The sequence below is a fragment of the Triticum urartu genome, chromosome 7 (genome assembly GCF_003073215.2).
Source record: "Triticum urartu cultivar G1812 chromosome 7, Tu2.1, whole genome shotgun sequence".
Taxonomy (NCBI): Eukaryota; Viridiplantae; Streptophyta; class Magnoliopsida; order Poales; family Poaceae; genus Triticum; species Triticum urartu.
Window position 1 is genome coordinate 82,645,094 of NC_053028.1, and position 17,539 is coordinate 82,662,632.

A 17,539-nucleotide genomic window follows, 5' to 3' on the forward strand; every position below is an offset into this window, starting at 1 on the left:
GCAAAAAATGAATCCGTGATGTTCTGTTAAAAACCAAATCATTCTGCAATTCCAGATAGTCCATAACAAAGCGCAAACTCCAACCCGAATATGTCTTGCGAGAACAGGCTCAACCCCATTAAGCCATGTCCCAAATAAAGCATTGACAGAAATGGGCGGAGTAAGATTAAAAGCAATATGGATCGTCCGCCCAAGAACTCTAGCCAACGGGCAATCAAAGAATAAATGCTTAATCGTCTCGTCCCGATCACAGAAACTACACCTAGTAGGTCCTGTCCAATTGCGTTTAATCAAGTTGTTCTTTGTTAAAATAACTTGTTATGGACAAACCACATAAACACTTTAATTTTTAAAGGCACCTTGACAGCCCAAACAAACTTGGAAGTTGGAATTGCAGTCGAATTAATAACATCAATATACATTGATTTAACTGTAAATACTCCAGAACTAGTCAACTTCCAACGCAATATATCGGGTTGGTGAGAAAGTTGAACCTCCATCAGTCTCCTAACTAGATGAAGCCATTCTTCCCAACGATTGCCCGCTAGCGACCATCGAAACTGAATATTAAGGGGGATAGATTGGAATATCGTTGCCACGAACACCTCACGTCGTTGAGCAATCCGATATAAAGACGGATATTGAATGGCTGAAGGTAATTCACCAAGCCAAGTATCCTCCCAGAAACGGGTACTTGTACCGTTTCCAATAACAAATCTCGTCCTATTGAACATAGATTGTTTGACTTTCATTAGTCCTTTCCAGAAAGGCGAATCAGTCGGCCTGACTGCGACCTGGAACAATGTTTTAGTTTGGAGGTACTTGTTGCGGAGGATCTGCGCCCACATGGCGTCAGTCCCGGAAGACAGCTTCCACAACCACTTACTAAGAAGACATCTGAAATGATGACAAAAGATGATTAGTCACAAGATAAGAGAGTTACTAACATCACACGAGTGCCTAGAAATAGACGAAACAAAAGACACATTCAAGTCATTTTTAGCTTGCAAAACGATCTTATATTATGGGACAGAGGGGGTATTTATGTGCTCCTGAATAGGGAAAAAGCATAGAGTTCCTTTCTACTCACATGAGATATAGAACAGGTGAAGTGTGACGGTATGATGCTTTCCTCTGGCACCAAACTTGAAGATGACTGTGAAGATAACATTGCAACATCCCTCATGGTCTCAACTGCTGTCCAGAGCTGGCCTGAAAGAACAGGACGGTACCTGCTGTTTTGCTCAGTGCAACTGAGAGCAATGTGTGCTAACTGCTGGATGTGCACATCAGGCCACTCTCCGGCTGAGGTATCAACTACAGAATTGAGGTCACCTTGCTTCATCGCATCCTCTACAATCTTCTTTATACCGACAGGAGGCTGTCCTGTTAAAAGGCGCAAGACTACCATTCCAAAGGAATAAACATCACAGTGAGGTGTCATCTTCCGAGTGGCAAGATATTCAGGGTCCATGTATGTTGGGTCCTCCACAGGATGGTCGGAATTTTTGCTCTTAGACTGGATTAGCAGATGAGAAATACCAAAGTCACTAAGCTTGCTGACCAAGTTAGCATCAAGGAGGATGTTGGCAGGCTTAAGATCTCCATGAACAATTGGGTCAGGTTTGTTCTCATGCAGAAAGATCAAAGCTGAACATATCTCTGCAATAATACGAACGCGCATCTGCCAGGTCAGAGTTTGCCTCTTATCCTCGCATGAAAGAAAATCTTCAAGGCTACCATTTGGCAAGGACTCATAGACAAGCGTCGATGACTCTTTGCATGCTCCTAGCAGAGTTACAAGGTTGGGGTGTCTCACTCTACTATGGATAGCAACCTGCAACATAAATCCAAAATAAATTATTTACAACTAGTCGTTTTGCAAACACTAATTTATTCAAGTTCCAGTTTTGACTGAAAAGAAGCAAGATATCACCAACTTTTTCTAGCATGACATAGGCAAAATAAACTTCAGAGCGAGTTCAGTAGAACTACCTCTTGTTCAAACTGTGAGTGTCCTTGACCATCGTGTCTCAGCACCTTTATTGCAACTTTCATGTTCCGGAGGACATCTTGGTACGTCGAGGCAACCCCACATTCTATGAACTTCATTGAAGTACTGAAATTTTCTGTTGCACATTCGAGTTCAGCTAATGAAAACTGGCAGGGCATCGCCGTGCTTCTCCGGCGTAACTTTTCCACCTCTTTGAGTGCAGTATCTCGTTCCTTTAGCAAGACATCATGCTTGGACTGAAGCTGATTACACCGCTCTTTGGATTCAGTGAGCTGATGTTGCAGATTCAAACTATGCTCGTTGGCCTTCTGAAGTTCCTCACTATGGAACTTTTTCGATTCCAAAAGCTGATTTTGAGCATGTTCATTATGCTTATTAGCTTTCAGTAGCTCATTAGCAACCTCATCCTGTCGAGCTTTGACTTGTTGCAACTCTTGTTGTATTTTGGACAGATGCTCCTCAGTTTCTTTCTGTCGTTGCACCTGGTTTGCCTCTGATGTCCTAGCCTGCAGAATTCACACACTTACATTCATATTTATCTGTGATAGATGGCTTGATTAATATGCTTTCATTTGACATAAATAGCATCCAGCAGATAAGTTGTAGTAGTAAGATTGGTTTAATCTAGAGAGTGCATGCATAACCAATAGGGCTACTTTGCAAGTGCGGCCCTCCAGTTAGATAAGATAGCTTTTTTTGAAAAATAAATGCTTATCATTTATAAATTTTTTAGGACATCATGGTATGAACTTACTGTTTGTTCAGATTCCATCCGCCTCAAGCGCTCATCAGAAGCTTCTGTCTTCAATACCGCAACTTCTTCCATGTACTTTTGAAGTTCATTAGACAAATAAATGTCTGAATGCCAATCTCCCTGTTAGGATCATTGAGAGCAAAGAATTAGTGACTTGGGGTAATAAAACTCAACCAGATTGTTTGGAAGGGGTAAAGTTTAACTACTAATTAGCAGGTTTTCAATGCGCTGTGCTTCATGTACACCATAAGTATGGTTTAAGATTTCTAAGTGGTCCTTTTAAAGTTTAACTACTAATTAGAAGGTTCTCATTGCCAGTCAAGGTACAGTTTCTTTGTTTCCTGTTGCACAAGGATTACCACAGTCACGGTGAACCATCCATGCAAGAAATATGTATGGAAAAATTAAACAGAAACAAATAATGATGGAAGAGACTGACCAAAATGTCTTCTAAATCCACAATCCCAACGTCACCGCCTTTAAACTTCTCAATGCATGTCACACATCTAGTCCAACAAAAACAAATGTCAGTTCATGTTATAATGTCAACAAGGCAAACAGAGGACTGGAATGCTACCTCTTAAAGCCATCAATTATGATAGTACTGTTTGGATCACGCTTCAAACCCTCTATGTATGTTGCCATAGCACTTTGATAATTCTGCATCAGGGCTTGAACCTTCGCTTTACAGAGATAACCCATCAAATAAGTAGGATCCAGCTCAATACATTTTTCTGCATCTTCCAGACCTTGGGGCAGAGCTCCCAGAAAGATGTGACATTGAGCTCTGTTTCTAAACACCTGGATGGCCAATCATAAAAGTATCACTATCATCAAAGTAAAATACTACAGTAACCAGGGAGCCAATAAAAAATTATGCCCTCCGGAGCATACCTTCCAGTCAATGATGTAAAATGTAAAACAAACAAGACAGCTCATAAATGATATGTTATGTGACTGAATTTATAATATTCAGAGGCTCATCTAACTTGAACGGAGAACCAAATTTAACGAATGAGCTAAAGGTGCCTTCAGATAGAATATAAAGTTTAATCACTGTAAGCCAAATCCTTACTGCAGGTTCATTTGGATTCTTGTTCACAGCTTCGGTATAGTGAGCTGCTGCTTCCTGATATCTTCTGGTGTAGAAGAGTTCATTGCCTGCAACATGTATAGCAGTGTATATTCAGATTCCAGAAGCAGAAGTTGTACGTCACAATAGCAAGAGGCACACCACTAAACGGATCTGGGTGTATCATGCTTGAAGAAAGAACATAGATTGCTAGCAGCTGTCCACTTCTTTTGGTGAACCAATGATAGATTGAGTAGTAGTACCAATTTAGCCCCTGATTGATTTCTCCCCTAATTATTGACTTGCTATTGTTGGAACGAAATAGAAAAAGTGTTTGTAGTCAATGAACCGGAGGGAGTACCTTTTACTAGTATTTCTGTTTGCAGTTAGGCCTTGTTTGGTACTAGCGTATTTTAGAGAATTGGTGGGGATTATCCCGGTCCCGGTCAAACCCCTAAATCCCCACATATCCCAAAACACCGTTTGATTCTAATGTATTTGACATGTTTCATACCCACATTTCCCCACAAATCCCCAAACTCTACTGCATTTTTCTCAATACCCAATACGCTACCCCTACCTAATGGATTGAGGATAAATGGGGGTTTGAAGGGATTGGGTGAAAGGTTTGAGAAACCCAATCCCTGTGGGGATTATCCCCACCAGTCCCCTCAAAAACCCTAGTACCAAACAAGGCCTTAAGATTCTGAAATTCCCAAGAACGTTTACACTATGTGTACTCTTGAAACCTGATGACCATGCTTCTATTTAGAGAAATTTCTTGTTAAAATAAGGGCAAAGGATCCTGCGAGGAATAAGAACAAGCACCATGTAGCGGATGTAGACGATACGATGCACCATGTAGGAATAAGAACAAGCCACTCCAAGAAGAATCGGTAGTCGGCCTCCTCCGCATCTAGCCGCTCCCGCTCCTCGTTCTCCTTCCTCGAGCTCTCCGCCTCCCGCAGCTTGGCGCGCGTCCGCGCCCCGACCTTGCTCTCGCGGCGGAGTTCCCTGCCCCGTTCCACCGCCGCATCGCCGCCGCGAGCCCTCAGGGGGCGGGGGGACTGGACGCTCAACATGAGGCGGCGCGGCTGGGGAGGATGGAGGACGGGCGCGGGCGTGGTGGACGTCTCGGGGAAGAGGCTCCTTCTCCCGCTTCGGCTGGCGGGCGGTGGTGGTGCCGGTTTTTTGAATTTCAAACTGCCGCCTTTGTGGCTCTGCGAGTGTTTGCCGCTAGACGGGGGTTGCTGCCGCTGGAGAACAGAACGGGAAAGAGCGACTTCAACGCTGATTTGACCACTGGACGATGGGTAGCTCACAAAGTGAATGCTACGTACTCCCTCCATTTTTACCTACCTAGGCCTTCTCCAACGCCGAAGAACAGTCTACAGACACGAATACGGAAGCCAGTCATCCAAAGTTAGAGCAACTCCAACGGACCGAATCAAACGGACAGCGATTTCGTCCGCTTTTTGTCCGTTTGGGTCGGCTAGACGGACACGAATATCCGCTTTTGCATTTGGGTCGGCACGTGCACCCAACGTTGGACTGAACCAATTTTGACGGCGCAAAAAAAATGAACGCATGCATATTAAAAAAACAACATTTATTAAACATTAAAGCCGGCCATGAAGGCCGGCGAGAGTCCACATGTCCACATTTGCATTTAAAAAAATAAAAATAGCCTAAACTACGAGGCGGCGCACTACCCTAGGTGTCGTCGTCCTCGGGGTCCGTGAGGTTGATGAGAGCCCGGCCCAGGCGAACGCCGTGTTCCAGAGCGCCGTCATGTCAGGCTGTGCCGGCGCGGGGGGGGGGGGTCCTGTGCAGGTGCGGCCTGGCGCGCCTCCTCCTCGGCCTGGCGCTGCTCCTCCTCGAGATCGCGCTCGAGCATCTCGAGGTACTCGCCGTCGCGGCGCTCCTCGGCCACCCTGATCTTACGCCAATGCTCGAGGTACGCCGCCTCATGCGCCGACGTCGCTCCCATCCAGACCGGCAGCGACGCGTACCCACTCGCGCACTACTCCCGTCCAGGAGTAGCGCTCGATGGGGGACGGCTCCCGCTCCCGCTCCGGCTCCGGCTTGATAGGAGACGGCGGGGCCACCGGCGGCACCACGCTGTCGCCCGCCGCGGAGAGGGCAAGGGCCTGCGCCATTGCCGTCTCGTACCGAGCCTCCTCTTCCGCCTTCCCCTGCGCCGCTCGTCCTCCTCGCTCTCCTGATAGACGGCCGCAAGGGTCTCCTGGTAGGTGTGCTCTGCCGCCGGGTCCTCCTCGCGGACGACGAGCGCCGGTGGCGGCGACCTTTGGTCGACCTCGCGCACGCCCCATCGCCTCGTCTCCTTGTGCACGAAGGCGAACCACCTCGCCCAGTTGGGCGAGTCGGTTGCATAGGCGGGGTCGCGGCGCTGCTCCGGCGTCAGCAGCGCCCGCCGGCGCCGCACCTCCTCCGCGTGAGCACGAGCCGACCGCGGCGTCGCCGGCACTAGGATCCTATCTGGATCCAGATGCCAGCCGTGCGACAGCGTCACGTCGGCATACGGCAGAGGCTGACAGTGCCACTCCGCCTGGTGCACTGACACGTTCACGCGCTGTCTCTGCCGGCGAGGCGCCGGCGCCGGCCAAGGCGGGAGGAACTCTGAGGGGAAAGGGGGGACTTGCCCTTGGCCTTGCTGCCACTGGCACCAGAGAAGAGGCTCATCTCGCTGTGGTTGTGGTGGCTAGGGTTTTCCGGCGACGAGAGAGCAAAGGATGGCAGATGTGGTCGGCTTAAAAAAGAACGAGCGTCGTCGCTGACGCGTGGGCCCATCGTCATAAATTAAAGCTGACTGCATGGGCAGCGGGTAGTTGGACGGCCGTGGGGACGCGGCTGACAACGGGAAGGCGCGCGAAGCGTCCGTTCGGCGTCCACGCCGATGCATTTGGGGCGCAAATTTTGGCCGCAAATGCGTCGGCGCGGACACGACGCAGACGTGATTTAGATTTGGGTCGGCACGTTGGGCCGCCATTTTTGTCCGTGCTGATCCAAACGGACACAGACGGACAAAATGAATTGGCCTTTTGAGATTGCTCTTATTTCCTAAATGTTCGTTAGTACGGGCAATTTAAAATTCAAGTCCATTTGATCACAACATGAGCGCCGGATCGCATCAGTCCCCAATCACAACCAAAAAAAAGCAAGCAACTATGGCTATTTTTTACATGTTCGATCACAAAAAAAATTAGTCCAACAGTCCGTGCCAAAATTTGGATTTTCTGCCCCGTAGGGCCGGCAATCTGAGTCTCCACACTCAAGATGTCTCAAAGGCAATCTAGACACGTTCATAATTTTATTTATTAATGTTGTGCCTTAAATACGAGACTTGTCTATAGGGAACGTTGTGTCTATTTTTTTGATGGTTTATAATTTTATTTATTAATGTGTCTTGAATATATGAGTTGTCTATGAAACTATGTATCTATCTTTATGATCGGATCGGGATCCAGGGGAAGCGAGAAAAAAAAAGGAACAACTCCCTCGTTGTCCACCTCGGGCGACACAGGTGGCGCCTGGTGCCGCCGCCACCAGAACCCTTCCCTCCCTGCCGCTGGTCAGCCACGCGTCGGGCAAAGCCCCGGGCGGCGGGGAGATCCTCCCTCTCCCCTCTCTTCTCGCCTTCGGCCAAGATCTGTGCCGCCGCCAGCTGGGCCTCATTGTCGCCGTTCGAGTAGCCATCGCCGGCCTGGGGTAGGGGATCACGGCCAGGTGGGCATGCGTCCTCGTCTCGCCTCGCCTTGCCTTGGACCGGCCGGTTTGTAGGGAGTTCGTCCCTGCCCAGATCTGGAGCAGGACGGGGAGAGGTTGCCCCTGGCAGGTGGCCGCGGCTAGGAGGGCCAAGGCCGTCGGCCTCCAGTGCGATGGCCGGGAGGCTCGTCCTTGCTCTGTTTCGTCCATTACAAGACGAGGATCGTGAAGGAAATATGCCCTAGAGGCAATAATAAAGTTGCTATTTATATTTCCTTATATCATGATAAATATTTATTATTCATGCTAGAATTGTATTAACCGGAAACTTAGTACATGTGTAAATACATAGACAAAAAGAGTGTCCCTAGTATGTCTCTACTTGACTAGCTCGTTAATCAAAGATGCTTAAGTTTCCTAGCCATGGACATGTGTTGTCATTTAATGAACGAGATCACATCATTAGAGAATGATGTGATGGACAAGACCCATCCATTAGCTTAGCATAATGATCGTTCAGTTTTATTGCTACTGCTTTCTTCATGACTCATACATGTTTCTCTGACTATGAGATTATGCAACTCCCGAATACCGGAGAAACACTTTGTGTGCTATCAAACGTCACAACGGAACTGGGTGATTATAAAGATGCTCTATAGGTGTCTCCGATGGTGTTTGTTGAGTTGGCATAGATCGAGCTTAGGATTTGTCACTCCGCTATCGGAGAGGTATCTCTGGGCCCTCTCGGTAATGTACATCACTAGCCTTGCAAGCAATGTGCCTAATGAGTTAGTTGCGGGATGATGTATTACGGAACGAGTAAAGAGACTTGCCGGTAACGAGATCGAACTAGGTATGATGATACCGACGATCGAATCTCGGGCAAGTAACATACCGATGACAAAGGGAACAACGTATGTTGTTATGCCGTTTGACCAATAAAGATCTTCGTAGAATATGTAGGAACCAATATGAGCATCCAGATTCCGCTATTGGTTATTTACCATTGATGAGTCTCGGTCATGTCTACATAGTTCTCGAACCCGTAGGGTCCGCACGCTTAACGTTCTGTGACGATTTGTATTATGAGTTATGTGATTTGATGACTGAATTTTGTTCGGAGTCCCGGATGAGATCGGGGACATGACGAGGAGTCTCGAAATGGTCGAGACGTAAAGATCGATATATTGGAAGGCTATATTCGGACATCGGAAAGATTCCGAGTGGTTCGCGTATTTTTCGGAGTACCGGAGAGTTACGGGAATTCGTATTGGACCTTAATGGGCCATACGGGAAAGGAGAGAAAGTCCTCAAGGGTGACCGCGCCCCTTCCCCGGGGACTGGTCCGAATTGAACTAGGGAAAGGGTCGCCCCCTTCCTTCCTTCTCCTTCTCCCTTCCCTTTTTCCTATTTCATGTGGGAGGTGGAATCATATTAGGACTAGGGAGTCCTAGTAGGACTCCACACTTTGGGCGCGCTCTGTGAGGGCCGGCCTCCTCCTCCCTCCATCCTTTATATACGTGGCTAGGGGGCACCCCCATAGACACACAAGTTGATCATTGATCCCTTAGCCGTGTGCGGTGCCCCCCTCCATCATAATCCACCTCGATCATATCGTAGTGGTGCTTAGGCGAAGCCCTATTCTGGTAGCATCATCATCACCGTCATCACGCCATCGTGCTGACGAAGCTCTCCCTCGACACTTAGCTGGATCGAGAGTTCGTGGGACGTCACCGAGCTGAACGTTTGCAGATCGCGGAGGTGCCGTACTTTCGGTACTAGGATCGGTCGAATCGTGAAGACATACGACTACATCAACCGCGTTGTCATAACGCTTCCGCTTACGGTCTACGAGGGTACGTGGACAACACTCTTCCCCTCTCATTGCTATGCATCACCATGATAGATCTTGCGTGTGCGTAGGATTTTTTTTTAAAATTACTGCGTTCCCCAATAGTGGTATCAGAACCAAGTTTATGCGTAGATGTTATATGCACGAGTAGAACACAAAGGAGTTGTGGGCGTGGGTACATACATATTGCTTGCTGTCACTAGTTGACTCTTGATTCGGTGGTATTGTTGGATGAAGCGGCCCAGACCGACATTACGCGTACGATTACGCGAGACTGGTTCTACCGACGTGCTTCGCACACAGGTGGCTGGTGGATGTCAGTTTCTCCAACTTTAGTTGAATCGGATTCAATGAACATGGTTCTTTCTGAAGATCAAAAAGCAATCACTATACCGCGTTGTGGTTTTTGATGCGTAGGTAAGAATGGTTCATGCTCAGCCCATAGCAACCACGTAAAACTTGCAACAACAAAGTAGAGGACGTCTAACTTGTTTTTGCAGGGCATATTGTGATGTGATATGGTCAAGACATGATGCTATATTTTATTGTATAAGATGATCATGTTTTGTAACACAGTTATCGGCAACTGGCAGGAGCCATATGATTGATGCTTTATTGTATGAAATGCAACCGCCATGTAATTGCTTTACTTTATCACTAAGCGGTAGCGATAGTCGTAGAAGCAATAGTTGGCGAGACGACAATGATGCTTCGATGGAGATCAAGGTGTCAAGCCGGTGACGATGGTGATCATGACGGTGCTTTGAAGATGGGGATCAAAGGCACAAGATGATGATGACCATATCATATCACTTATATTGATTGCATGTGATGTTTATCCTTTATGCATCTTATTTTGCTTAGTTCGACGGTAGCATTATAAGATGATCACTCACTAAATTTTAAGATATAAGTGTTCTCCCTGAGTATGCACCGTTGCTACAGTTCGTCGTGCCGAGACACCACGTGATGATCGGGTGTGATAAGCTCTACGTTCACATACAACGGGTGCAAGCCAGTTTTGCACATGTGGAATACTCTGGTTGAACTTGACGAGCCTAGCATATGCAGATATGGCCTCAGAACACTGGAGACCGAAAGGTAGAGCGTGAATCATATAGTAGATATGATCAACATAGTGATGTTCACCATTGAAAACTACTCTATCTCACGTGATGATCGGACATGATTTAGTTGATATGGATCACGTGACCACTTAGATGATTAGAGGGATGTCTATCTAAGTGGGAGTTCTTAAGTAATATGATCAATTGAACTTTAATTTATCGTGAACTTAGTCCTAATAGTATTTGAATATCTATGTTTTAGATCAATTGCTCGCAAATAGCTTCCCCATTTTATTTATGATATGTTCCTAGAGAAAACTATGTTGAAAGATGTTAGTAGCAATGATGCAGACTAGCTCTGTGATCTGAGGATTATCCTCATTGTTGCACAGAAGAATTATGTCCTTGATGCACCGCTAGGTGACAGACCTACTGCAGGAGCAGATGCAGACGTTATGAACGTTTGGCAAAGCTCGGTATGATGACTACTTGATAGTTTAGTGCACCATGCTTTATGGCATAGAACCGGGACTTCAAAAATGTTTTGAATGCCACAGAGCATATAAGATGTTCCAAGAGTTGAAATTGGTATTTCATACTCATGCCCATGTCAAGAGGTATAAGACCTCTGACAGTACTTTGCCTAGAAGATGGAGGAGAATAGCTCAACTAGTGAGCATTGATGACCCACAAGTATCGGGGATCTATCGTAGTCCTTTCGATAAGTAAGAGTGTCGAACCCAACGAGGAGCAGAAGGAAATGATAAGCGGTTTTCAGCAAGGTATTCTCTGCAAGCACTGAAATTATCGATAACAGATAGTTTTGTGATAAGGTAATTTGTAACGAGTAGCAAGTAATAAAAGTAAATAAGGTGCAGCAAGATGGCCCAATCCTTTTGTAGCAAAGGAAAAGCCTGGACAAACTCTTATATGAAGGAAAGCGCTCCCGAGGACACATGGGAATTATCGTCAAGCTAGTTTTCATCATGATCATAAGATTCGCGTTCACTACTTTGATAATTTGATATGTGGGTGGACCGATGCTTGGTTGCTGTCCTTACTTGGACAAGCATCCCACTTATGATTAACTCATATTGCAAGCATCCGCAACTACAACAGAAGTATTAAGGTAAACCTAACCATAGCATGAAACATATGGATCCAAATCAGCCCCTTATGAAGCAACGCATAAACTAGGGTTTAAGCTTCTGTCACTCTAGCAACCCATCATCTACTTATTACTTCCCAATGTCTCCCCCTAGGCCCAAACAATGGTGAAGTGTCATGTAGTTGACGTTCACATGACACCACTAGAGGGATGACAACATACATCTCATCAAGATATCGAACGAATACCAAATTCACATGACTACTAATAGCAAGACTTCTCCCATGTCCTCATGAACAAACGTAACTACTCACAAAGCATATTCATGTTCATAATCAGAGGGGTATTAATATGCATAATGGATCTGAACATATGATCTTCCACCAAGTAAACCAACTAGCATCAACTACAAGGAGTAATCAACACTACTAGCAACCCACATGTACCAATCTGAGGTTTGGATACAAAGATTGGATACAAGAGATGAACTAGGGTTTGAGAGGAGATGGTGATGGTGAAGATTTTTATGGAGATTGACCCCCTCCCGATGAGAGGATCGTTGGTGATGACGATGGTGATGATTCCCCCCCTCTCGGAGGGAAGTGTCCCCGGCAGAACAGCTCTGCCGGAGCCCTAGATTGGTTCCGCCAAGGTTCCGCCTCGTGGCGGCGGAGTCTCGTCCTGAAAGCTTGCTTATGAATTTTTTTCCTCGATGAAAGACTCCATATAGCAGAAGATGGGCATCGGAGGGCCACCAGGGGGCCCACGAGGCAGGGGGGCGCGCCCAGGGGGTAGGGCGCGCCCCCACCCTCGTGGCCAGGGTGTGGCCCCCTCTGGAACTTCTTGCGCTCAGTATTTTTTATATATTCTGGAAATAGCTTCCGTGAAGTTTCAGGACTTTTTGAGCTATGCAGAATAGGTCTCTAATATTTGCTCCTTTTCCAGCCCAGAATCCCAGCTGTCGGCATTCTCCCTCTTCATGTAAACCTTGTAAAATAAGAGAGAATAGGCACAAGTATTGTGACATAATGTGTAATAACAGCCCATAATGCAATAGATATCGATGTAAAAGCATGATGCAAAATGGATGTATCAACTCCCCCAAGATTAGACCTCGCTTGTCCTCAAGCAAAAGCCGAAATCGAAAAATATGTCCACATGTTTGGAGATAAAGGCATCGATAAAAATAAAATACGTACATGAGGGCATCATGATCATTCTTAGAACAGCAACATATATATTGTCATTTGATCTCTTATGCCAAAGTAACAATTCAATCACAATTTCAAGTATGAATCATAACTTCATTGAGAACCAACAATCTCTAATCTCAGTCACTGAGGCAATTGCAATTTATCATAACATAGGAAAGAGTCAATATAAGAGCTTTTCAGCAAGTCCACATACTCAACCATCTTTTGGTCTTTCACAATTGCTAACACTCATGCAATATTTATGGGTATGAAGTTTTAATCAGACACCGAGAAAGATAGGGGCTTATAGTTTTGCCTCCCAATGTTTTACCTCAAGGGTAATGTCAACAATAATAGTTCATGAAGACTCACATCCAATTAGCTATATATATCAGGATCTTTCCAACACATTGTGCTTGCCAAAAGATAAAATGTAAAAAGGAAAGGTGAAGATCACCATGACTCTTATGTAAGGTACACGATAAAAGTTAAAGATAGGCCCTTTGCAGAGGGAAGCAAAGGTTGTCATGCGCTTTTATGGTTGGAAGCACAAAATCTTAATGCAAAAGAACATTACTTTATATTGCCACTTGTGATATGGACCTTTATTATGCAGTCCGTCGCTTTTATTTCTTCCATATCACAAGATCGTATAAAGCTTATTTTCTCCGTACTAATAAGTCATACATATTTAGAGAGCAATTTTTATTGCTTACACTGATGACAACTTACTTGAAGGATCTTACTCAATCCATAGGTAGATATGGTGGACTCTCATGGCAAACTGGGTTTAGAGATATTTGGAAGCACAAGTAGTATTTCTACTTGGTGTAGAGAACTTGGCTAGCATAAGAGGGAAAGGAAAGCTCAACATGTTGGATGATCCATGACAATATAATTTATCTCAGATGTAAGAAAACATAACCCATTACGTTGTCTTCCTTGTCCAACGTCAACTCTTAGCATGTCATACTTTAATGAGTGCTGACAATCATAAAAGATGTCCAAGATAGTATATTTATATGTGAACCTCTCTTTCTTTATTACTTCCTATTAATTGCAACGATGACCAAAACTATGTTTGTCAACTCTCAACTTTTATTCATCATACTCTTATATGTGAAGTCATTACTCTCCATAAGATCCATATGATCTCTTTGTTTCTTTTTATTCTTTCTCTTTTTTAATTTAATTCCCTCGAGATCATAGCAAAATAATAAAGCCCTTGACTCAACACTAATCTTTATTAGATAGCTCACGGACTCGATTACATAGAAGGATCATAAAGCAAAACTCACAACTAAATCATACTAAAACTTTATTCTACTGGATTAAGATATTATCAAAAGTATTGAACTAAGAAAAACGGTAAAGATAAAAGTGATGGTGCCACGATACCGGGGCACTCCCCCAAGCTTGGCAGTTGCCAAGGGGAGTGCCCATACCAGATACTCAGTTCTTCTTTGTTGGTGAAGAAGGTGGAGTTGTTGATGATGGATAGTCGCACATCGAGCGTAGGAGGTCCTCCAACTTGTGGATAATGCCCTTGAGTGCGATGATATGCTCCTTCAACAAAATATTTTTACGTGTGAGATACTTGTTTTGTATACGAGCTAACTCAATCATCTTGAAAGCTTCAATCCCAGTTGGGGTAAGAAGATTGTGATCAACTTGAAGGATGTCTTCTGCTGCCGGAACTTGGTCCTCCATGGCCTTCTTGATCCCTTCATCCTTGTTGATCTCCATAGGTTCTTCCCTCTTCAGCTTTATCTTCATTAGCCAAGCATCGTTTCCCTCATTGTTGGAGGAGGAGGGAGACGACATGATGCTTGGCCTTGACAACCTTGGCAGAAAACAGCTCGAAACAAGAACAGGAGATTTTTGCGTGATACGGTGGTCAAAACCTTCGGGCGATTATATAATGAATTTTTACCGACCAAAAGAAGTATCGTGCAAGAAAACGGAGTCCGCAGAAGGCACGAGGTGCCCACGAGGCAGGGTGTGCGCCTAGGGGGGTAGGGCGCCCCTCCCACCCTCGTGTCCTTTCCGGTCTGCTTCTTATTTTCCTATTTTCTTAAATATTCCAAAACAAAGAAATATTGCCATTAGTACTGTTTTGGAGTCGGTTTACTTACCGTACCACATACCTATTCCTTTTCGGAGTCTGAGACGTTCGGGAAAGTGTCCCTTATGTATTCCTCCGGGGTTACTATTTCAATAACATTAGTTTCAACATTTATGGGATTACCTGAGATATAATGTTTAATTCTTTGATCGTTCACCACCTTCGGATTTGTGCCTTCGAAGTTGTTGATTTTTATGGCACCGGAACGATAGACCTCCTTGATAACGTAAGGACCTTCCCATTTAGAGAGAAGTTTGCCTGCAAAAAATCTTAAACGAGAGTTGTATAGCAATACATAATCACCTACATTGAACTCACGCTTTTGTATCCTTTTATCATGCCATCTTTTAACTTTTTCTTTAAACAGCTTGGCATTTTCATAAGTCTGGGTTCTCCATTCATCAAGTGAGCTAATGTTAAAAAGCCTCTTCTCACTAGCAAGTTTGAAATCATAGTTGAGCTCTTTAATAGCCCAATATGCCTTATGTTCTAATTCAAAAGGTAAGTGACATGCTTTGCCATAAACCATTTTATATGGAGACATACCCATAGGATTTTTATATGCAGTTCTATAAGCCCATACTGCATCATCAAGTTTCTTGGATCAATTCTTTCTATATCTATTAATAGTCTTTTGCAAAATTAATTTGATCTCTCTGTTGCTCAATTCTACTTGACCACTAGACTATGGGTGATAAGGAGATGCAATTCTATGATTAACATCATACTTAGCAAGAATTTTACGGAAGGCACCATGAATAAAATATGAACCACCATCAGTCATTAAATATCTAGGGACTCCAAACCTCGGAAAAATAACTTCTTTAAGCATCTTAATAGAGGTGTTATGATCAACACTGTAGGGTTTTGTAGTAATTTCAAAAAATTTCCTACGCACATGCAAGATCATGTGATGCATAGCAACGAGGGGGAGAGTGTTGTCTACGTACCCAACGCAGACCGACTGCGGAAGCGATGACACGACGTAGAGTAAGTAGTCGTACGTCTTCACGATCCAACCGATCAAGCACCGAAACTACGGCACCTCCGAGTTCGAGCACACGTTCAGCTCGATGACGATCCCCGGACTCCGATCCAGCAAAGTGTCGGGGAAGAGTTCCATCAGCACGACGGCGTGGTGACGATCTTGATGAACTACAGCAGCAGGGCTTCGCCTAAACTCCGCTACGGTATTATCGAGGAATATGGTGGCAGGGGGCACCGCACACGGCTAAGGAATAGATCACGTGGATCAACTTGTGTGTTCTAGGGTGCCTCTACCTCAGTATATAAAGGAGCCAAGGGGGGAGGGGGGCGCCGGCCAGGGAGAGGGCACAGGAGGAGTCCTACTCCTTCCGGGAGTAGGACTCCCCCCCCAATCCTATTCCAACTAGGATTCCCCAAGGGGGGAAAGAGGGAGAGGGGTGGCCGGCCACCTCTCCTAGTCCTAATAGGACTAGGGGAAGGGGGGAGGCGCGCAGCCTTTATGGGCAGCCCTTTCACCTTTCCACTAAGGCCCATGAAGGCCCATATGGCTCCCGGGGGGTTCCGGTAACCTCCCGGTAACCCGGTAAAATCCCGATTTCACCCGAACACTTCCGATGTCCAAACATAGGCTTCCAATTTATCAATATTTACGTCTCGACCATTTCAAGACTCCTCGTCATGTCCGTGATCACATCCGGGACTCCGAACAATCTTCGGTACATCAAAATGCATAAACTCATAATGTAACTGTCATCGTAACCTTAAGCGTGCGGACCCTACGGGTTCGAGAACAATGTAGACATGACCGAGACATGTCTCTGGTCAATAACCAATAGCGGGACCTGGATGTCCATATTGGCTCCTACATATTCTACGAAGATCTTTTATCGGTCAGACCGCATAACAACATACGTTGTTCCCTTTGTCATCGGTATGTTACTTGCCCGAGATTTGATCGTCGGTATCCAATACCTAGTTCAATCTCGTTACCGGCAAGTCTCTTTACTCGTTCTGTAATACATCATCTCGCAACTAACTCATTAGTTGTAATGCTTGCAAGGCTTATGTGATGTGTATTACTGAGAGGGCCCAGAGATACCTCTCCGACAATCGGAGTGACAAATCCTAATCTCGAAATACGCCAACCCAACATCTACCTTTGGAGACACCTGTAATTCTCCTTTATAATCACCCAGTTACGTTGTGATGTTTGGTAGCACCCAAAGTGTTCCTCCGGTAAACGGGAGTTGCATAATCTCATAGTCATAGGAACATGTATAAGTCATGAAGAAAGCAATAGCAACATACTAAACGATCGGGTGCTAAGCTAATGGAATGGGTCATGTCAATCAGATCATTCAACTAATGATGTGACCTCGTTAATCAAATAACAACTCATTGTTCATGGTCAGGAAATATGGCCATCTTTGATTAACGAGCTAGTCAAGTAGAGGCATACTAAGTGACACTTTGTTTGTCTATGTATTCACACATGTATTATGTTTCCGGTTAATACAATTCTAGCATGAATAATAAACATTTATCATGATTATAAGGAAATAAATAATAACTTTATTATTGCCTCTAGGGCATATTTCCTTCAGTCTCCCACTTGCACTAGAGTCAATAATCTAGATTACA

General features: G+C 45.1%; 1 protein-coding gene across 1 annotated transcript; it reads right to left on the reverse strand.

Annotated features, from left to right (window-relative positions):
- Positions 1-948: 948 nt before the first annotated feature.
- On the reverse strand, positions 949-5,830 carry LOC125518429 (U-box domain-containing protein 70-like). The gene is made up of 11 exons (XM_048683269.1): positions 5,681-5,830; positions 4,692-5,096; positions 4,528-4,546; positions 3,844-3,929; positions 3,663-3,725; positions 3,346-3,569; positions 3,208-3,274; positions 2,769-2,888; positions 1,996-2,520; positions 1,091-1,837; positions 949-960 (listed from the first exon to the last, which is right to left on the reverse strand). The coding sequence occupies exons 1-11, from the start codon at positions 5,828-5,830 to the stop codon at positions 949-951; spliced, it is 2,418 nt and encodes an 805-aa protein (XP_048539226.1).
- Positions 5,831-17,539: the final 11,709 nt, after the last annotated feature.

Bases quoted from the DNA above. Each gene is read 5' to 3' on its own strand.
- LOC125518429 (XM_048683269.1), bottom strand. From the start codon at position 5,830: ATGGGAGCGACGTCGGCGCATGAGGCGGCGTACCTCGAGCATTGGCGT. The intron at 3,570-3,662 runs GTATGCTCCGGA...TTGGCCATCCAG, and splicing joins TTTACATCATTGACTGGAAG to GTGTTTAGAAACAGAGCTCA. The intron at 2,521-2,768 runs GTAAGTTCATAC...TGAATTCTGCAG, and splicing joins GGATGGAATCTGAACAAACA to GCTAGGACATCAGAGGCAAA.